The 24030-nt window shown below is 38.4% G+C and overlaps 1 protein-coding gene across 1 annotated transcript in view; it reads right to left on the minus strand.

Annotated features, from left to right (window-relative positions):
• Nucleotides 1-24030, minus strand: part of LOC150091176 (serine/threonine-protein kinase 17A-like) — a 255260-nt gene that overhangs the window by 104614 nt on the left and 126616 nt on the right. Inside the window, exon 3 of the mRNA XM_090374574.1 lies at nt 18101-18313. Coding sequence (XP_090230700.1) covers nt 18101-18313 — 213 coding nt within the window. The remainder of the gene's footprint in view (nt 1-18100; nt 18314-24030) is intronic.

The following is a 24030-nucleotide window of genomic DNA, read 5'->3' on the forward strand; positions in this document are numbered from 1 at the left end:
ATCCAGATGCTGTTCCTTTTAAATTCTTATCATCCATTATTAATCTTCGGAAATGTAACTGCGCTGCATTAATTATGATTCAATGTTCGAGTAAACTGTCCATTACAGATGATGTCTAACATTGTACCAAGCGATGACTAGACTTCGGCTCCTTCTTGATCTGCACTTGCAGATCAGTTGACTTTATAATTTTGCATTTAATACAAATATTACAAGCAATATACTTGATCATTTTTTAAAATGTTGATGGCAGAACTATGTAACAAGTCACCATAGTGCAATTAAATTAGTGTGGGATAAAATTTCATTGAGCATGGGAAAATTCTGCAAGTCAGTGTGGGAAACTTTGCTATTCATTTTCAAGCTATCGACTAAATCAGATGAAATGTTTTCATTAAACATGCCAAAAGTTCAATCTGTAAGCTGGTAAAAGAGCGTTATAGTGAGTTGTGACAGCGTTATAGCGAATCAGAGTAGAGAGAGCCGCGTTATAACAAGGGCCTGCTGTATAGGAATTTTGCTAGCAGAGACAAGGAGGTGATTGTCCCCTTGTATAAGGCAGTGGTCAGGCCACACCTTAGGAAGGATGTAGAGTTGCTAGAATGAGTACAGAGAAGTAAGCACACGCCTCTGTTCCTCTCGCCAAGATTGGTGAGAGAAACCAATCTTGGTGAGAGGAACAAGATTGGTGAGAGAAACAGAGGGGTCCACTTAAAAAGTAAGGCTTAAGTTCTGCAAGTCGCAGCATCTGGAGACTAGGCATCTGAGAGGTGATCCAATTGAGGTGTATAAGGCCTTGAATGGTTTGAGCAGGCTCAATGCTGACAGGATACCGACAGTTGCTCATATTAAGAACCTGAGGGGACATACATTCCAACTGAGAAAAGACAGTTATAGAATAGATGTGTGGAATAGATGTTTGCCTTTAGCCAGCGAGTATTTGATTGCTGGAACAGACTTCCATTTGTTGTTGTGGAAGTTGATAGCTTAAATAAATTTAAGGCTGAACTAGACAAACAATTGGAGTGACCAGATGGGTGAAATGGGAAGTGTTTTTTTTTTTGACTGATGCTGTATAAGCTTGCCAATCTCTTAAATGCCAATCTCCAGGTAATTCTCCAGTGGGGCAAAGACAACTTAGTTGATTTCAGTACTTCTATATCTCGCAAAAACGATTCTTCTGCTCCTGTGCTTATCTCTGGTGACACTCCAATTTCTAGGCAAGTTGATATATACATCTTTTGGGGATTACACTGACTTTTAATCTCTCTTGGCCCAAGAACATTACAAATATTGCTTCCTTTACATCTAGAAAACTTGGTTTTCTCTTTTCCTCTTGGTGTTACTTTTCTTCCAAACAGCTGTGCACTCTGTACAAATCGCAAATCCACCCTACCATGGAATATTGTTCTCACATCTGGGGTGGTGCCCCCAAAACCTCTCTCAGGCTTCTAGATTCCATTCAGAAGAGGGCAGTTAGGTTAATTAATGACTCCTCTCTAACAGAGTCTCTCCACTCGCTGTCTCATAGACGTACTGTTTCTGCTGCATGCCTTTTCTACAGATACTTCCATGGGCACTGTTCTTCTGAATTGGCTTCTATAATTCCCACTCTCTTTCAAAACAGTCCAAACAATGCTGCCACCAGCCAACATCCATTTACTGTCTAACTTCAAACTCACAGAACCAACCTTTCATCATCCTCATTTATTCATTCAACTGCCATTTTCTGGAACAACCTTCCTTCATACATATTTCCTGAACATTACAGTCCACAGAAGTTCAAGTCTAATGTCAACAGGGGCGCCTCCATAGCCAGGTAGGCAAGAGCAGCAGTGCATAGCACACTCTTCTTGATTAGACCAGGGTTCGAGCCCGTGACCACCAAATATGGAGGATGCAGAAAAGTCAGGGAATTACCACCGCATATCCCTGGAGCAATATGGCCTTAGTTGCTAATGCTCCTAAAAACCAAATAACAACAACAATGTCAACAGATATTTTCTCTTGTCTTCTCAACCTCCAACCCAAGCATGGTACGAAGTACTATGGGTTCTAATACGTCTCGTGTTGGGGTTTTCATAAATAAAGAAAAAAAAAAAAGGTCCGATTCTTAGCATTAGCATATAATGCAAGAAAGCAAGCTTATTCAGCATCAGCCAAAAAAAAAAAAAAAAACACAACCACTACTCCCATTTCACCCCTCCGTTCGTTCGAAATACCTGTCCAGCTGAGCCTTAAATTTATTTAGGCTATCAACTTCAACAACAAGCGATGGGAGTCTATTCCACAAACCAACTGCCCGCTGGCTAAAGGCAAATTTCCGCACATCTATCCGACATCCGTCCTTCCTCAATTTGAATTTATGCCCTCTCAGGTGATTATTCTGAGCAAGAGGAAGAATCCCATCGGCATTGAGCATGCTCAAGCCATTCAAAGCCTTATACACCTCTATCAGATCACCTCGCCGATGCCTAGTCTCCAGGCTCTGTAATTTGCAAAACTTAAGCCTTTCTTCGTAAGAGCAACCCTTTGTTCCATTCGCTAATCTTGTTGCCCTTCTCTGTACTCGTTCGAGCAGCTCTACATCCTTCTTGAAATGAGGCCTCCAGACCTGTATACAGTACTCAAGGTGTGGCCTGACCAATGCCTTATACAAGGGAATAATCACATCCTTATCCCTGCTAGAAAAATTCCTGTATATCATTGACAAGACACCATGAGCTACTCTTGCAGCTCGTCTGCACTGCTCAGAGAACTTCATATCTGCCTGCACAATTACCCCCAGGTCCTTTTCATTCTCTACCACTGTCAGCGTAGTACCACAGAGTTGATACGTTGATCTGGGGTTACTGTTTCCCATTCTTAATATAATTCGTTCCATTGTTCGCTGCGGCTTTCATCTTCTCATACATTCTTTTGGTGAGTGAAGTTTCACTTCAATAAGTCATGGTGTGGAGTATATACTGGTTCATTACTTTACGTTTCAGACAAATTGGGATACTGCTGCTCAGTATATATGACTATATTTCCAGAATGCTATCTATCTGAAATTTATTCCTCTTTTGACTTCCAGCCTTTTATCATTATTATAGCTACTGACTTGTACAAGGTAAGTATATGAATCCACCTTTTCAATTTCTGCTCCTTCAATGATTATATCCCTCCCTATGGCATATTTGTTCATCATCATTTTGTTTTAACCATATTCATATTTAGTTCGAAATCCTTATTAACTTTGCAAAACTGATTAGGATTTTCCTCTAATTCTTCAGGATCACAACTTATGATCACATTGTCATCTGCAAATTGTAAATGGTTTCGGTACTCTCCATTCATATTGACTCCTTTCTACGACCAGTCCAATCTTCTGAAAGCTTATTCAAGGGCAGCAGTAAATAACTTTGGAGATATTGTCTCCTTTCTCAATTTAAAATTTTCTATCTTCTTTGTCTAGTCTAATAAAGGAGGTAGCATTCTAATATATTTTCTTCAAAATCAGTGTATGGGATGTCTATACCTTGTCTTTCTAGTACCTGAAACATTGCTTTATGCTGTATGGAGTCAAATGCCTATTCTTAATCCAAAAATGCCAGGCATAATGGCATTTTTCCTATTAAGGATACTCTGTAATTCTCATATATCTATTAAGGATTACCCCCATAATTCTCAGTTATGGATCGCTTTAGTTGTGTCCTAAAGCTAGCTTGCTCTTTCCTTGATTCTCGTCAAGTATTCTTTCTAATCTGTTAGTAATGACCATTGTGAACAACTTGTAGATGTGGGACAACAAGCTAATTGGGCTATAATTTACAAGGTCTGATTTATCTCCTTTCTTATGCAACAAAACTATGATTGCATCATTCCACTCCTTAGGCGTCATGCCTTTCCTATTGTATTTTGTGAACAGTCTTGCCAGTTTCTGTGTCATGTCTCTCTTCCTCCTAATTTTAACAACTCTACAGCAACTTCATCTTCACCTGGGGCTTTTTGATTCTTCAATGCATGTTCTACCTCATCAGGAAGGATATCGGATTTGTGCTCCATCTTCCCCACTGCTGGCATTATTCCTTGCTCTTTAAATAATACATTATAGTAGTCTTCTGCCATTTGAATTATGCCTTCTGTGCTATTTATAACTACACCATTATTCTTCAGATTCAGTATCATTTGTCATTCTGTATTACTGCTTATAACTGCTGATTTAAGTTCCCCCCCCCCTTAATGCTTGTTCTATTTTTCTTGTGTTTTAAGTCTTCGTATGTCCTCTCTGAGTCTCTTTCTAATGGCATTGCATAACTCAGTATACTCAGTTTTGTCCTTGTCAGTGTTAACTTACTCTTCATTTTCCATCTTCAGTTCATCACAAGTGTTTCTTGACCAATTTTTTCTTCTTTGAATTTTTTTAACCTATAGGTTTCTTGGGCTTTATCACTTTCAGAAAGTTGTATTCCTTGTCGATATCCCAAGTTGTATTTTGCCATTTTGTCAGAATATTTTCGTTTCTGAAGAATAACAAGACGCCTTAGGGTACTTTTGGACTTGCAGAGTTGTTTGCAAGTAAACAACTTTGCAAGCCAGGGAACACAGGAAAAGCCTTAGAAGACAATGGAAACTTCAAGATTCTTCTGTAGGTTTCTCAATAGTTCACCAAATCTTTAAAGGGTGGCACGTGGGCCAGTTAGTTCTGTGTGGGCTTTTGTGACGTAGAGTGTTTCTCCATGTACAGTAGTATATTTAATTGTGTGTGAAGTGATTATAATCACAACAATGAATTGTAATCATTGCGGGTGACTGAAATAAAATAAAGAACAGTGTTAACTGTATACCAGTTTTTTTTAATCAGAGCCCTGTTTCGTAACAATATTATTTAATCTTGGAGTTTGACATTATTTTAAAGTATTTTACCCTCAGAAAATGGCTGCAGGAGAAAAGAGATTTAGTTACACTATCGGATATAAACTAAATGTAATAGATCACATAAATATGGTAACAGAGCTGCGGAAAAGTTTTTTGGGCCATCGCCTACTACACTCAATTCCACAAAAAAAAATGGTGTGTTTGGCAGAAGCAAGAAAAAGAAGGTCAAGGTGCTATAAAAAGAGTAAACATTACTTACATCATCCTCCCATATTGGCCAGAACTTGAAGATGTAAAAAAGTGAGTAATAGGTGAAAGGAATTTACCCCCATAATTCTCAAAATGATTTATGCATACGGCCAGGATATTAGCAGAAGGATGAGGAATTCCGAATTTTTCTGGAACAGAAGGTAGGTGTTACTGATTCATGCAAAGGCATGGTTTATCAATGCGTACAAAAATATCAATTGCACAAAAATTACCAGCAGATTATGATGAAAAAATACTGGAATTCCATAAATTTGTAATAAAGGCACGAAAACGAGCTTCGTTTGAACATGGCCAAATAAGGAATATGGACAAGGTCCCACCCAACAAAACTGAATATCAAAGGGTCTAAAATTTCTAATGGTGAAAGTGTCTCCTCAGTGGCAAAACATAAAATCACTGAGTCAACGGTACGATCAATCAAAAAATCGGAAGAAAAAATCCGCCGTAGTGTCCGTGAACACACGCTAATTGCTTCAAAAATTTTCTCTGTAACTCGTGATGTTAAATTAGAAAAAATGGAAAAGGCTTTAAATCTGTGGATAGAAGACCGAACTCAAAATAAAATTCCGTTAAGTTCACTCATCATTCGTGAAAAGGCGAAACTCCTTTATCAACACTTTAGCGAAACTGGTGATAGCACTAGCAGGATAAGTGTTTTTGCTAGCAAAGGCGCTGGTTTGAAAGATTTGTTTGAAATTTCTAATAAATATTACATTTAATATTAAATTGTTTCTTATTTTCATTTCGATGCCATATGCTTGCATTTCACTATGTACTGTCTATGTACATAGTCATATTATGAAGATACATATAATACACACAGACAAAATTTTAGACTACTTTTTCTTATATATTTCATACTTTGGAACAGAACCCCTTTATTACTATGGGAGCCATAACTCAGTATTCGCGTTTTCGGTATTCGCGACATTTCTCAGAAACGTAACCCCCGCAAATAGCAGGGGTTTACTGTACTATAGTTCCAGTACTACAGTTTAAATTTCAGATGTCCATTTAAAAATTTCCCAAAGTGATTTGAGAAGATGTAGTCCAGTTCCAAATTGATACTGTTGTGCCCTTCTTCCTGATGATGCCATGCCAGTACTACTGGAAAAAAATCTTACACAGAATGGCACACCTTCCTCATGTTGCAAAGATTTCTGATGTCCAGCAACAATATTCAGGTAGATTCAGTTTCAATTTTACAGAATAGCCTCTTGCCCAGCAAACTTACGCCAACAAATTTCAGGTTTCAGAATTATCTGAAACATAATATACTTCTGCAGCTCCTACTGGTAATTTAGGAGCTACCAAATGAGATTCATGCTACTACTGTTACATCCCACACTCAATTTTTAAATAAGGAATTACCTGTATTTTATTCTGTGGTGCTTCTTCAAACTCAGGCTGTGATTGCAAAGTCTTTCATTGATTTTCATAAAATTTTTAAATTTGGGATTTACATTAGATTTAGAGTTATATTACATCTGATTCCTGAAACATTACATATGACAATTAATGAAGGGCCCATAAATCTTTCATTAATCCATATCTATTACTGTTTACATCTTAGATATGTAGAACTTCACCGAAATGCACAAAAGCAATACCTCAGTCATGTTGCACAAAAGATACACTTGTTCACCAATGGATAAATGCTTATCAGCTTAATACTTTGCATCTGTTAATTTAATGTCCTTGCCCTTCATAATGACTATTTGAAAAGCTGTGCTTCAACTTCTGGGAGGATCTTTTATTTCACAATTTCTAATAAATGAAGCCTGCTATAGCAAGTTTTATTTTGGTTATCATTGTTAATTACCAAAATGAAATTGATATAAACTTAATTTCTCAAGGGATCTCATATTTAATTAACTTGATAACTGGACAATAACTTTATGCTGGCTATATAAAGTACACTTATCAAAAAAGCAGTTTATTGTCATAAATGAACATAGCTGTTCTAAATTAATCAATCGTGCACTTAATTTCTGTGATGCATCCTTAGATGGGAACTAAAAACAGTTCAGTCACAATCAATTTACGGTAATTCTTGGTAATACGATGATCAAGGTAGCAATTCTTATACCTAAATTTCCGATTTTGAATAAAATATGTTAAAACTTTCACTCTAACCTGCCTACATTTCTTTTCAATAGAACTGCATAAGGATGAAATCTAAAAATGACAAACCTCATAAATCTGGTTTTCAAAGACCCAAAATTCTCAAAATCGAGCAATTATTCTGCGAGTCCTACACTTCAACGAGCATATATGCTGCCTACCATTAGTATCCAGACACCCTTCCATTGATGGCTGGTCACATCCTATCCAAGTACCACATGTCAGACAACTATAAATAAACTTGTGGGCCTTCAAGGAGACATTAGTATGACTGTCAGTGCAAGTTGCAGCAATCGAAATTAGAAGATTTCCAGCAACAAATAATAATAGTGCCATATAAGCAATCAGTCTGTAGATGACATTTCAACAGCATTGAACATCCCCAGGTTAACAACCTGTAATGTGATCTGCAAAGGAAAGTGGTCTGGCATTGAAACGGACATAAAATGATACCTGACTGATGCTACAACAATTTCTCTGACACACGCACAGTCCTACCATTAATGCAGACACTTGCATATCTACAAATAACCTCTATTTATAGGAAAACTAGGAATGCTGTTAGTTAAGAAATTCCAAATCTAAGGAAGTGTATCCAGCTGACAAGGGTGGACATTACAATGTTGAGTCAGGTTGGACAGTGCAATGTTGAGTCACTGGGAAAGCAAAATTGAGAGTAGGAGTGTGTTATAGGCCTAATGACTAACGAGTACAATGAACAACTATACAGAGAAATAGAGTGGGCTAGTAAATCAGATTTTCTTATAATGGGATTAACTTCCCAGATATTGATTGGAACTTGTGGGTTGGTAACTCGCACACTAGCACGGGTTTTGTGGATTTATTGGAGGACTGTTTTCTAAAGCAGCAGCATGTTCGAGACACAACTAGAGGGATTAATACTCCTGTTCTGATTATCAGTAGTGATTCTTTATGCATTAAGAATCTGCAGAAAAAGGAACCACAGTGTGCTGATGTGGGATTTACTTAAAGATGAAACTACCATCAGGGATAAAGAGAAGGGTTTTTCTTTCGTAAAAGCGACTACAGTGGTTTCAGACAGTTTTAAAATTCTATACAATGGGATCAATCGATGATCAAACAACAATCAAACAGATTATTCTAAATAGGAATCATTCAGGGAAGTACCCTTGGAAGCTACTAGCTTTTTTGTCCCCACTAAGAAATACTGTTCAAAGTTTAGGCCTAAATGAATGGCAGATGAATTAATGAGACTCATGGAAGAGAAGAAAAATGCATAGGATGCATATAAATTATCAGGTGACTCAGCAGAAAACTATGGTAGATATAAGCTAGTCAGTAATCAAGTCACAAAGGAGGTTGGGCACACAACGGCAAATTATGAGAAATCTTTGGTAAAGGATGCAAAGAAAAACAGAAAAGACTTCTTTACTTATGTAAACTCTAGAAGAAAGGGGATGAATCAGATTTGTACACTTGATATCAACGGTTCGATTGTTGAACCTGCTGAGGTAGCTGACAAACTAAATAAGTATTTTGCATCTACATTCACATATGAGGAATGTCTGTAGGGAAGTTGAGACCAGAAGCTTATCAAACTCTAGCAGGGATCTAAATGATTACTTAATAACCAAGAGAAAAGTGGAGAAATTGTTGAAATTGAACTAAAAAAAAAAAAAAAAAACACACTGGGTTGATGGGATCTATCCAGTTATATTAAAGGAGACAGCAAAGGAAGTAAGTAAACTCTTAACCAAAATTATGAAAGTTTCCTTGCACTCAGGGGGAGGCTCATGGACTGGAGATGTGCAAATGTGTCCCCAATTCACAAAGGGGTTTCAAAGGGTAACACAAATAATTATAGAACACCTGTTAGTTTAACTTCTGTTCCAAGGAAAATAATGGAGGCACTGGTTAAAAAAGCCCTGCAGGATTAAGGGAGGGGAATGCTGGAGGTGAATTAAACTTTGGCAGTTAGCTAGATAATTTTGTAATAACTAAGAGCAAAGTGGAGAAGAAATTGTTGAAGATAAACATAAGAAAGGGACCTGTGGTGGATGGGATCTATCCAGTTATATTAAAGGAAGCAGCAAACCCTTAGCCTTAATTATGAGAACTTCCTTGGATTCAGGGGAGATACCCATGGACTGGAGATGTGCAAATGTGTGGAAATTGAGGAGATGGGCTGAGAGGTGCCAACTGAAATTTAACATTAGCAAATGTAAAGTACTGCATATGGATAGCAGTAACTCCAGAGTACTGTACCAACTATGTGGTACTACACTCAGGGTAGTAGAGAATGAAAAAGACCTTGGGGTAATTGTGCTGTTAGATATGAAGTTTTTTGAGCAGGACAGACAGGCTGCAAGAGTAGTTCATTGACAAGGTGTCTTGTAAATGATATACAGAAATTTTGCTAGTAAGGATAAGGAGGTGATTGTTCCCTTGTATACGGCAATGGTCAGGCCACACCCTGAGTACTGCCTACAGGTCTTTAGGCCTCATTTTAGTAAGATAAGGATATAGCATTGCTGGAACAAATACAGAGAAGGGCAACGAGATTGGTGAGTGGAACAAAGGGTTGATGCTACCAAGAAAGACTTAAGTTCCTCAAAGTGCAGCATCTGGAGACTAGGCACCTGCGAGGTTATCTAATTGTGTTGTACAAGGCCTTGAATGGTTTGAGCAATCTCAATGCTGATGGGATTCTTCCTCCTACTTAGACTGCTCACCTGAGGGGGACATAACTTCAAATAGAGAAAAGACAAATGTAGAATAGATGTGCAGAAATTTACCTTTAGCCAGCGAGTGGTTAATAGTCAGAAAAACTTCCATCTGTTGTAGTGGAAGTCGAAAACTTAAATAAGATGAAGACAGAACTAGACAAGCATTTGGAGTGAATGAAAGGGTGATATGGGAAGGGAATTTTTTTTCAGCCGATGCTATATAAGCTTGCTTTCTTGCATCATATGCCTCTATTAATACTAATGCTAATGACATATGTTTTTTTTTTTTTTTTTTAATGAAAACCCCAAACACAAGCTGTATTAAAACCTATAGTACTTAGTAGCGTGCTTGGGTTGAAGACTGAGAAGACGAAAGAAGATATTTGTTGACATTAGACTTGAACTTCTGTGGGCTGTAATTTTCAGGAAAGACATACGAAGAAATGTTGTTCGAGAAAACGGCAGTTGAATGAATAAATGAGGAAGATGAAAAGTTGGTTCTGTGAGTTTGAAATTAGACAGTAAATGGATGTTGGCTGATGGCGACACGTGTTCAGACCGTTTTGAAAGAGATAGAGGGAATTATAGAAGCCAATTCAGAAGAACAGTGCCCATTAAAGTAACTGTAGAAAAGGCATGCTGTAGTGTAGTAAGAAAAGGTGGGTGAGACATGCTGTATGAAGTAATGAAATTTTTGGATATGGCGTACACATGGTAAGAATAAACCCAGATCCTTGACATAATGTAGCCGCGACAATGTCCCCCGCATACACACTACTCGGACTCCCTCCAGTCACTATCTGGCAGATTTGAGGTAGCAAGATCATACAATAGCTGATCCGGAAACCTCCTAAAGAGTTACCAATAGACTTGGTCCAGTGTACTAACTAGCAGCCGGCCTGCGAACACCATTTTAGAGCTGTACCCTCGAAACATAAGGAAGGTTGGATCTCGCCACGATGCTCATCGTAACCTCAAAAGTCATCAGTCATACTGCATGATGGAAGAGTTCACTGGAAATTAGCTCTGGAGACTAAACATGGGTTCCACCACTTCAAGCCTCCAATAAGCAAAGTGGTGGTATTGCACTGGTTGATGAGTCATCGACCACCTAGTATTGCCTGGTAAAACAGAAGGGCAGCATTCCTCCATGTGGTGTGGGAGCCACACCTTGACTCCTGCTTACGTTGGTTCACACCTTGGTGGTCATCCACCGTGTGCTTGTGCATGCAGGTTATACCCAAGATTACTAACAGTGTCACCATCGTGAAGGTGCAAGCAGAGGACTTGGCTGTCACAGACCATCCAGAGTTCACTGAAATTGGGTCCACTTGATGAATGTCACCCGAATATCAGTTCCATCAGCGTTTTAGACTCGCAGGTAGCAAGTACAGCTTGTCTGGCCTATCTGAGAGAACGTCTGTGACAACCTCAAGGACTGAATGAATGTTGTAACCGAATAAATAAATGACCAAATAAATGTTGTAACCTTTAGCCTATTGCTAGGTGCCATCTAACTTGGCATAGGGCACACATTCTTTGACCATAAACCAATGGAAAGCTGTTCTTTGAAGTGTCATGTCACAGTACTCATTTGGTCTACCAGTCTGACAGTTATGCTTGGGTGTGGTTGATGCACAAAAGATACTGCCAGAGACTGTATCTTCGCAACAATGAAGTTTAGTGGAGGCGGCATGATGGTTCAAGATTGTTTTTAATGGTTTGTTCTGGGATAATTGGTTGTTTCAACAAAACCATGAATGCTGATGTCTATTTGAATGTACTGGAGAATAAGGTCCTACCTAAGTTATGATAAACTTCCTGGAAGGCCCATACCTGTATCAGTAACACAATGCTCTATCTCAAACTGCTCATGTTTTGAAAGATTACTTTCAGGATTCGAGCATAAATAAGCTGGACTGTTGAGAACTGCTGTGATGAATTCGATCATTGGGTGCATGTGAAGAGGAACCATACAAAAACACAGCTAAACTAGTTGCCACTTTGATGACCAAATGGCAGAAAATATCAGATAGAATTTACAAACAAAAAAAAAAAAAAAAAAAATGGTGAAGAGTGTACTATGGAGACCACAGGCTGTCTTAAAGGTTATTTGTAGATATGCAGGTGTTCAAATATTAATGATAAGGCAGTGTGTGTGTGTGTGTGTGTGTGTGTGTGTGTGTGTGTGTGTGTGTGTGTGTGTGTGTGTGTGTGTGTGTGTGTGTGTGTGTGTGTGTGCGCGTATACAAGTGAAAGAAATTTTGCTGTAGCTCCCAGAATAAGGACATTTTCCAACACCAATCAAAACAATAATTTAATTATAGCTACCGGTACCTCTGGGCTTAGAGGGAACAGGTATCCTGTGTGTGTGTTATCAGACACTCAGCCTAAAACACTGATGGATCCAATATCTCTCTATTACAGAAGATTTAGGAGAAGTCCGGTTGGCCTGCCTCCCTAAAATCCACTCGTGCACACCTTCTCGATGGTAAGCCCTGTTATGTCACTTAGGTGGCAACGAACGTGTAGAGTGGTTCTCTTCAAGACGCCTGGTCAGCATGAAGAGAAAAAGACCAAACCCTCCAGCATATGAGAGCACAACGATACAAATGGCCCTCAGTCCCCAGCAGCTTTCACTCTCCCTCTTACAGCAGCGAGAGGATCAGAGTGGAAGCAGAGGGTGCTAAGAATCTCTGGGTACGACCAGGCTGCCATGCACGGAAACTGAACTTGGCCTGTTATAACGTACGATCACTCATCGGTGAAGACAGGATATTAGAGCTGGAAAAGGAATCAGAAAATGTGAATTGGAATATCATCAGTTTGACTGAAACAAGAAGAAATGCATCACTTATAAGTTTATCAAGTGGAAATCTGCTGTACACCAATGGAAACAGTGAAAGGAGTGAAGGTGGAGTTGGGTTTCTGGTCCATAAAAATTTAAAAAACAACATTTTGGAATTCAAAAGTACATCACCAAGGGTGTCAAGACTAATACTCAAGATTTCTAAGAGGTACAAGCTAAAGGTTATAATGATATATGCACCAACATAGAGCCATGATGACGAAGAGGTTGAAGAAATGTACACCGAAATTGGGTCTTCTAGATGAGCAGAAAACCCACTACACTATTATTATGGGGGACTTCAATGCTAAGGTTGGAAAAAGACAAAACAGCGCAGAAAGGGGAACTATAGGAAATTTTGGAATTGGTGAAAGAAATGAGAGGCGAAAGACTTATGGAATTTGCAGAATCTCAAGGATTGTCAGTAATGAACACTTTTTTCAAGAAAAGAGTGAACAGAAAGTGGACATGGAAGAGTCCAAATGGATTAGCAACTAATGAAATCGACTTCATCCTCACAAACAGAAGATATACTGTGAATGATGTTACCGTCCTGAATAAGGTAAACGTTGGAAGTGATCACAGAATGGTAAGATGGGCACTTGATATAGATGTAGGAAAGGAAAAGAAAAAACTCACTAGAATAAATAATACAAATGTCTTTGAGATAACAGAAGAGGAGAAAAGGTGGTATGTACTGGAACTTAAGAACATGTTTGAGCTTCTGCAGACTGCTCAGGACCAAGATATTGACAAGGAATATTACAACTTTCTGAAAGTGATAAAGCCCAAGAAACCTATAGGGAAAAAGAAATCCAAAGAAGAAAAAAATTAGTCAAGAAACACTTTTTTTTTTTTTTTTTTTTTTTTTTATGGAAACCCCAAACACGAGAGGTATTAGAACTTATAGTACTTAGTACCGTGCTTGGGATGGAAGTTGAGAAGATATTCGTTGACATTGGACTTGAACTTCTGTATACTATAATTTTCAGGAAATACGTATGAAGGAAGGTTGTTCCAGAAAACGGCAGTTCAATGAATAAATGAAGAAGATGAAAAGTTGGTTCTGTAAGTTTGAAGTTAGACAGTAAATGGATGTCGGCTGGTGGTGGCACATTTTCAGACTGTTTTGAAAGAGAGAGAGCAGGAATTATAGAAGCCAATTCAGAAGAACAGTGCCCATCGAAGTATCTCTAGAAGAGGCATGCAACAGAAACAGTACATCTATGAGACAGCGAGTGCAGAGACTCTGTTAGAAATGAATCATTAATTAACTTAACTACCCTCTTTTGAATGGAATTAAGAAGCCTGAAAGAGGTTTTGGGGGCACCACCCCAGTTGTGGGAAAAATATTCCATGGCGGGGCGGATATGCGATTTATACAGATTGGGCAGCTGTTTGGAATAAAAGTAATGCCAAGAGCGAAAGAGAAAACCCAGTTTTTTAGATGCAGAGGAAGCAATATTTGTAATATGCTTGTGCCAAGAGATATCAGAAGTCAGGGTAATCCCCAAAAGAGATATATCATTTTGCCTAGAAATCGGAGTGTCACTAAAGATAAGCATAGCAGCAGAAGAATCCTTTTTGTGAGATATAAGACAAGACTGAGTTTTAGAAGGGTTGAAATCAACTAAGTTGTCTTTACCCCACTGGAGAATTTCCTGAAGATCGGCATTTATTTAAGGAATTGGTAGCAGATTTTCGAAAAGTTGAAGCTGATTGAGCAGGACAAGTTTCTCAAAATGGAAAGTGGAATGCAATGTGCTATCATCGGCAAAACTATATATAGGATTTCCAGTCAATGGAAGAAAGTCATTAATATACAAGAGGAAAAGAGTGGGAGAAAGAACTGAACCTTGGGGGACACCAGCATTAGTGGAGAAGTAAGAAGACAGAGACCCATCTACCATCACCCTCAGTGAGCGATCAGAGAGAAAAACTGGATAGCCAATTACTAAAAACAGTTGGCAAACCATAAGATGGAAGCTTGTTAAGAAGACTTTTATGCCAAATTTGATCGAAAGCCTTGGAGATGTCAAGAGCAACTACTTGTGTTTCACCAAACCTTTCCATTATATTAGTCCATAAATGGGTAATATAAGCCAGAATATCACCAGTGGATCGACACTGACAGAATTCATACTGGTGATCATTGATCAGATGGAAGGTTTCTAGGTAGTTTAAGAGTTGGCGGTTAATTGATTTCTCCATTACTTTAGAAAGAGTAGAAGTAATTACAATGGGACGATAATTGGATGGGAGGGATTTGTCACCCTTTTAAGGAACTGGCTGGATATGAGCAAATTTCAACAGAAGGAAAACACCTCTGGAATAAGAAAGTGAAAAAAGACGGCAAAGAATAGGAGTAAGTTCAGGAGCACAGGTTTTGGAAACAAGTGGAGAAATACCATCGGGACCTGGAGCTTTCTTAGCATCAAGATTCGTCAAAAGCCTTCTGACATCCTTTTGACGGAAGACCACAGGAGGCAATGAATGGGGCATGTTGGGAATGGTGGGAGGTGTTTTACCAGGATCATTAATACAAGAGTTGGAAGAAAAATGAGATGCTAGCAGGTCAACTTTATCCTTGGCTGAAGTGACAACAGAACCATCTGGTTTTGATAGAGGTGGGAGCAGATGTGGTCAAAAGTTGCCACCAATAGCTTTGACAAGAGACCAGAATGCTTGGCTCCCATTAGGGTAAGAAGCAAGTTTTCTACTCTTAGACTGTTTAAAATCTAGTTTAGACTGATTAATTAATAACTGCTTTACAATTGTTGCGAGCTTTGGTGTAGGCAGAAAATGAAACTGAAGAATTAGAAACGAGCCAGTTACGATATGCAACATTCTTCTGTTGAACAGCCTTAGCACATTTATTTGAAAACCAAGATTTAGATAAAGGACGAGATTTTAAAGCAGAGTTTGGGATAAAGGATTCCATTCCTGCAAGAATAATTTCACTGACACGATCTGAGCAAACGTTGACATCAGAAGTTTTGAAACAGTAATCTGACCAAGGAAAAGAAGGAAAGAAATCTTGCAGGTCGTCCCATTTTGCATTCTTGTAATGCCAAACAACACGAGGTTGTGAATAGCCATGAGATAAAGCCTCCATTAGAGAAGAGACAATCACCAGGTTGTGATCTGAAGTGCATAAAGGACCTCTCACTTCGGCCGTGTACTTAGAAGGGTTGTTTGTGAGAAAAAGATCAAGGGTTGTTTGTAAGAAAAAGATCAAGCGTGTTGTTGGCTGTACAATTAGGATTGTCCGGTATTCTTGTAGGTAAATGATCAATCTGTGCAAGGTCATTAGTAATTGCAAAAGCCTCAGCATCTCTTCCAGCTGGGTCGGTGTGACTAGAAAAATGGAAGCCAGCTGGAGTTGTGAAAATTAAAATCACCAAGGAAAATTACCTCACTGTTAGGAAAGTTGGACTGGAGAAAGTCAAGTTGCAAAGACAGGAAGTCAAACAGCTCCAAGCGATTAGTGGAGTTGGGAGAACGGTAGAGAGACTTTAAGCCAGAGAAGATCAAAGAAAGGAGATTCCAAATTTCAAAGTCTCTGACAGGAAATATCAGAACGGACATATGCACAAGTACCACCTTTGAGGGCGAAAGGAATCATACAGCGAATAATTTGGGCATCTGAGATGAGCAGTAGTTGAATCTACCGATAACTGAGATTCTGTCAGAAAGAGTACATGGGGGTTTGGCAGACTGCAAGTGGAAATGGACAGAAGGCGAAAAATAAAGAGCAAGGTAAACACTGACAAGGAAAAAACTGAGTATACTAAGTTATGCAAAGCCATTAGAAAGAGACTCAGAGAGGACATAAGAAGATTTAACACAAGAAATGTAGAACAAGCATTAAGGGAAAACAAAGGATTTAAATCAGCAGCCATGAGCAGTAATACAGAAAGACAAATGATACTGAAACTGAAGAATAGCGATGGTGTACTTATAAACAGCAGAGAAGGCATAATTCAAATAGCAGAAGACTACTATAGAGAATTATACAAGGAGCGAGGGAATGATGCCAGCAGTGGGGAAGATGGATTGAAAAGTACCAACACATACGACATACCCGATATTCTTCCTGATGAGGTAGAACATGCATTGAAGAAAATGAAGAATCAAAAAGCACCAGGGGAAGATGAAGTTGCTGTAGAGTTGTTAAAATTGGGAGGAAGAGACATAACACAAAAACTGGCAAGGCTCTTCACAAAGTGCATTAGAAAGGAGATAAATCAGAAATTGGAAATTATAGGCCAATTAGCTTGTTATCCCACATCTACAAGTTAGTCACAAGGGTCATTACTAACAGATTAGAAAAAATACTTCATGAGAATCAACCGAAAGAGCAAGCTGGCTTTAGGACAGGATTCTCAACTATGGATCACCTTCGTGTAATATCACAGCTAATGGAGAAAGCAAATGAATATAAAATACCATTATGCCTGGCATTTGACTCCATACAGCATAAGGAAATGTAAATCCCTTAAACTTTGGCTTGGAAGTTTTGCTCGAGAAACTCGTATGGCTTGTTGAAGTGAGAGTTACGGGAAATCAAGCAAGTGCCAATTTCACCATTGCCAGATTTATAAATGTCTGCATATTATAATCTTAATTTAATTTTGTTATTTATGGATTATATCAAGTACTATACTAGGATAACCATATTTTATAAAATAAATAATAGGATACACCTGCCACAAATCAATTTCATGACTGACAGTGCAATTGTATATGCACATACAAATCATGAACATGTAACTGCCACCCAAGTTATTTTAAGTAAGTCAAACCATAATCTCTCAAAGATGATTATGCTTTAACTTGCAATGCAGGTGTACAATATGAACTCCTATCTGTTGGGTACAGATGGTTTACCAGTAAACACCATTTCATTGAGATTGTTTTCTAAAAATTTAAATACTCTTTCACTGAAATATAACATAAGTAATGGCTTACTTATGTAATGTATAGAATGTAAAAATTATCACATAACTTTAACTAAATGCTGCTGTTGAAAAAAAACAAAAATAAGGCTATTTGACAACTTGTTTCATCTTCCCTAAGGCAACAGGACTTCTTTCTCAAAACTAGGGTGTCTGGTCATCCTAATTTATGTAGTTTTTGTATAATTAGCAATGTTAACATTTTCATATATTTTCACTGATTTTAATCCATTAGATATGGAAACAAGGCACTTTTGGATATTTAGTTTTTTTTTGGTTTTGTTTTTTTACCAACAAACAGAATACAGAAGAAGGAAAGTGAAACAACTCACATTTCTAAAATTAGGATTATTTCAGAAGGAGTCTCATACACTTCATATAAATGAACAATGTGTGGATTATTGTGACTGATCTTTAACACGTACACTTCATGCATTATTTCATGGCGGATATCTGCTGCACGTCTACGTTTCCTAATGCACTTTGCAGCATAATCATAACCAGTCTCTTTGTGCCGACACCGCCGAACTGCTGCAAATTTTCCCCTGTACAAAGAAAAAACAAAATATATGTAATAAAAAAAAAAGGTGCACACAACACAAAGCTTATATTATTAAAAATTTTAAATCCTAAAACATGCAGTGAAGCTGCTGGTGAGTTTGGGCATTCTATAAACTAATGGATCATAAATCATAAAACTTTCTGTAATATCTCATAATTGGGACACTGCCCTTTGTGGCAGCATAACACATCACTGTCTGCCACTCAATTCCGATTGACAACTGCAAGAATTTATAATGTCCTTTTCAGTCTAGACTTTAGTTATCCGATCTCAGGAGGTTGTTTTGATTGATTGATTTGGTAGTTGTTGGCGCATCGGCTTCTGTGGCCATATTGCACCTTCCAAGATTTTTTGCAGTACTTTGATCCAAGCCCGAGGCGGGAATCGAACCCGCGACCTTTGGGTTGCCGGGCAGGTACTTTACCCACTCGGCTAGCCCAGTCGGCTCAGGAGGTTGTAGAAAATTATTGCATTTCAAGGCAACAGTGCAGTCTCGGTGGTAGTGCACACCGGAATAAGTAATGATAGTCTTCTCTTTTAGTGAAGCATTACTTATTCGAGTTAGTGCAACACATGGCAACTCGTGAAGGAGGAGCACAATATGAGATATAGATAAAATGATGCCCCCTTCAAACTGAGAACGTAGTTTTTTCGTTTAAGAGTTTTCTATGATGTATTCACACCAATATTATATAGAATATTTACTCTTAAACACATGATGCATCAATCTTTATTTAAATAAGAAAAAATAGATCGAATTAATTGAAAAATGAGAATTATTTTATTTGACATTCTTTATTATATGATGCTTTCTTTATTATCTTTATTACAAAAAAAAAAATTGTGAATGATGTTACCGTCCTGAATAAGGTAAATGTTGGAAATGATCACAGAATGGCAAGATGTACACTTGATATAGATGTCGAAAAGGAAAGGAAAAAACTGACTTGAGTAAACAATACAAAGGTCTTTGAGATAAGAGAGGAGAAAAAGCAGTATGTACTGGAACTTAAGAACATGTTTGAGCTTCTGCAGACTGCTCAGGACCAAGATATCAACGAGGAATATTACAACTTTCTGAAAGTGATAAAGCCCAAGAAACCTATAGGGAAACAGAAATCCAAAGAAGAAAAAATTAATCAAGAAAACCGAAGACGACAAATGACAGGGAGAAAATTGAGTACACTGAGTTATGCAAAGTCATTAGAAAGAGACTCAGAGAGGACATAAGAAGATTTAACACAAGAAAAGTAGAACAAGCATTAAGGGAAAACAAAGGATTTAAATCAGCAGCCATGAGGGGTAATACAGAAAGACAAATGATACTGAAACTGAAGAATAGCGATGGTGTACTTATAAACAGCAGAGAAGGCATAATTCAAATAGCAGAAGACTACTATAGAGAATTATACAAGGAGCGAGGGAATGATACCAGCAGTGGGGCAGATGGATTGCAAAGTAGCAACACATACAACATACCCGATATTCTTCCTGATGAGGTAGAACATGCATTGAAGAAAATGAAGAATCGGAAAGCCCCAGGGGAAGATGAAGTTACTGTAGAGTTGTTAAAATTGGGAGGAAGAGACATAACACAAAAACTGGCAAGGCTCTTCACAAAGTGCATTAGAAAAGGTGTGACGCCTAAGCAGTGGAATAATGCAATCATAGTTTTGCTGCATAAGAAAGGAGATAAATCAGAAATTTTGAAATCATAGACCAATTAGCTTGTTATCCCACATCTACAAGTTGTTCAGAAGGGTCATTACTAACAGATTAGAAAGAATACTTGATGAGAATCAACCGAAAGAGCAAGCTGGCTTTAGGACAGGTTTCTCAACTATGGATCACCTTCACGTAATATCACAGCTAATGGAGAAAGCAAATGAATATAAAACACCATTATGCCTGGCATTTGTGGATTATGAAAAGGCATTTGACTCCATACAGCATAAGGCAATGTTTCAGGCACTGGAAAGACAAGGCATAGATACACCATATATTATGATTTTGAAGAAAATATATTAGAGTGCTACCTCCTTTATTAGACTAAACAAAGACAGTAGGAAATTTAAAATCGAGAAAGGAGTTCGACAAGGAGACAATATCTCCGAAGCTGTTTACTGCTGCCCTTGAGGAAGCTTTCAGAAGATTAGACTGGGCGCAGAAAGGAGTCAATGTGAACGGAGAGTACCTAAACCATTTACGATTTGCAGATGACATTGTGGTCATAAGCCACGATCCCAACGAATTAGAGGAAAATCTTAATCAGTTATGCACAGTTAGTAAGATTTTGGACTAAAGATGAATATGGCTAAAACAAAAGTAATGATGAACAAGTATGCCACAGAAAGGGAAATAATGATTGAAGGAGCAGTAATTGGAAAGGTGGAGTCATATAATTATCTGGGACAAGTTATTAGCTGTAATAATAATAAATGGCTGGGAGTCAAGAGAAGAATAAATTTTGGATGGATAGCATTCAGGAAATATAGTCACATACTGAAGAGCAATATCCCAGTTTGTCTGAAACGTAAAATAATGAACCAATGTATACTCCCCACCATGACTTATGGAAGTGAAACTTGGGCACTCACCAAAAGAATGGAAGAAAAACTGAGAACTACACAGTGAAGAATGGAACGAATTATACTGGGAATCAGACTGTTAGATAAGAAGAGAAACACATGGATTAGGCAGCAAACTCAAGTAAAGGACATTCTTATCAAAACTAAAGAACTAAAATGGTCTTGGGCAGGACACATAGCTCGAAGACATGATGACAGATGGACTAAGAAAATAACAGAATGGTACCCAAGAGGAGCTAGAAGAAAACCTGGAAGACAAAGGCGGAGATGGATAGATGAAATTCATGAATTTTTGGGTAGTAAATGGATGGCCAGTGCTCAAAACAGAAGGAACTGGAAAGTTGCTGGAGAGGCTTTCATCCTGCAGTGGATTGAAAATGGCTGATGATGATGATGATGATGATTATATGATGAACAATGTAAAGTTGAATCAAGTTTATTGAAATTAACTATTTTTCAGTTTTACGAATTAAGAATGAATCCAGTATTGTTTGTTTTTTTTGTTACCGCCCCCCCCCCATATTTTTTAGATAAAATTGTGTTGTAGCATTTAGTTAAGTCTTAAACTACCACTTAACTTTTGCTGCACGATCATGAAGAGGGTCATTCTCACAAAAATATTAAGTGCTTAGTCAATATTTTTCAAGGGGTTTCTTTAATTTTTAAATCCTCATAACTGCAGGGACTCAGACTATGAATACTTGGATACCTGGGGACGCCCTGTATAAGGCTTAATGTAAAAGTTCACAGAGACTTTTGTTGGGTCAATGGGTTGAGAAATAATAGTTGAAGTTTAACATTGACAAATGCCAGATATGGCATATGGGGAGCAGTAAACCCAGAGTAACTTATCAACTATATGGTACTACAATCAGGGTAGTGGAAAATGAAAAACATCTGGGGGGGGGGGGGTAATTGTACAGTCAGTTACAGAGGAAGACAGCATTAGTAATGGCATATGATGCAAGAAAGCAAGCTTATACAGCATCAGTCAAACAAAAAACCACTTCCCATTCACCCATAGCTCTTGCAATCTTGTAAAAAATCAAGCTGTATATAAGTGACCAACTACAAAGAACAGAGAAATGAATGAACAAGAAGTACAACCCAGTGCAGCTGAAGTGGAAGGAAATGAGGTTGTGATATTCAGAATAGAAGAGTGGAATAAAACACTAGAATTAGAGGGAAGACCCAAAAGAATCCTGTGGCAAGTCAGAGACCAATCAGCGATAATACCAGATTATGTCAACAACAATGAAGTAACACTAGATATCATCCACACATCCATTTAATGTGCCACTGTAGCAACCACCAAGGTGAACAGAAGAGAAACCACAGAACCAGAGAAAAGAAAATGCAAAGAAAATGCCACCACCAGCTTGGTAAAGAAGACTACAGCAGAAGAAAAAGACATAAGAGTGAAGATAGGGCAAATGATCCAGTACCAAAGGGTAACAGAAGTAAGAAGCTGATCGGAAAAGTGAAGACCATCCTCAAGAAAGACAGCATCCACAGCCAACACAAGATCTATAATCAGAGGACCAAAGAATACCTTGAAACTCCTGGCACTCAGCAAGAAACTTCAACAATACAGGGAGAGTGCTCAGAAGAAAACAGATATCTGGATATTAGCATTAGTAGAGGCATATGATGCAAGAAAGCAAGCTTATGCACAGCATCAGCCAAAAAAAAAAAAAAAAACCCCTTCCACTTCACCCCTCCGTTCATTCGAAATACCTGTCCAGCTGAGCCTTAAGTGGTGCCTAGTCACCAGACACTGTAATTTTCAAAACTTAAGCCTTTCTTCGTAAGAGCAACCCTACGTTCCGTTCACTAACCTTGTTGCCCTTCTCTGTACATGTTCCATCAGCTCTACATCCTTATTGAAATGAGGCCTCCAGACTTGTATACAGTACTCAAGGTGCGGCCTGACCATTGCCTTATACAAGGGAATAATCACCTCCCTATCCCTGCTAGAAAAATTCCTGTATATCATTGATAAGACACCATAAGCTACTCTTGCAACCTGTCTGCACTGCTCAGAGAACTTCATATCTGCCTGCACAATTACCCCCAGGTCCTTTTCATTCTCTACCACTGTCAGTGTAGTACCACAGAGTTGATACATTGCTCTGGGGTTGCTGTTTCCCATATGTAGTACTTAACATTTGTCAATGTTAAACTTCATTTGCCACCTCTCAGCCCATCTGCTCAACCTTTCCAGATCCTGTTGCAGCAGCATAGCGTCAGTAGCGTCCTTAACAACCCTGCCAACCTTTGTATCGTCTGCAAACTTGGACATTAAGCTTGATATACCATCATCAATATTATTTATAAATACAGAAAACAACAATGGACCCAACACTGAACCCTGAGGGACTCCACTAATAACATTAGTCCACAATGAGCAGTGTCCATGGAGGATGATGGAGGTTCGGCGCCTCCGTAGCCAGGTGAGCAGGAGCAGCAGTGCGTAGCACACGCTTCTTGATTAGACCAGGGTTCGAGCCCGTGAGCCACCAAATACGGAGGATGCGGAAAGGTCAGGGAATGACCACTGCATATTCCTGGAGCAATATGGCCTTAGTTGCTAATGCTCCTAAAAACCAAATAACAACAGCTCCTAAAAACCAACTAACAAAACAAACAATGGAGGTTCAAAATCTAGAACACAAGGAAATCAAGGCCCACCTCATCAAGAAATACCATTAGAGACTGAGAATCCTGCTAAAATCAAAGCTGAATGGCAGTAATATGATCGAATCCATAAACATCTATGCAGTCCCACTACTAATACTCCTTGCATATCACAAATTGGACCAACATAATCAACTCCAACAGTGAGTTGGAGTTGATTATGAGATCAACCAGGATAATGATGACCAAGAGTCACCAATACTGCCCGAAATCATTTATCGTGAGACTGACCAAAGTCCAGAAAGAAGGGAGGGAAGGACTTAAAAGACCTTACTGAACAACAAAATAGTTAAGAACCTGAGTGATTACTTCCAGGAAAACATAGTGCCAATCTACCAAGCCATAAGGAAGACAGACAAATGGCACATACCATTCAATCTCAATAAGGAAGCCCACTCTCACACAACACTCAGAA

Source organism: Mastigoproctus giganteus, chromosome 1, assembly GCF_048544385.1.
Source record: "Mastigoproctus giganteus isolate SK-2022 chromosome 1, ASM4854438v1, whole genome shotgun sequence".
NCBI classification, from domain to species: Eukaryota; Metazoa; Arthropoda; class Arachnida; order Uropygi; family Thelyphonidae; genus Mastigoproctus; species Mastigoproctus giganteus.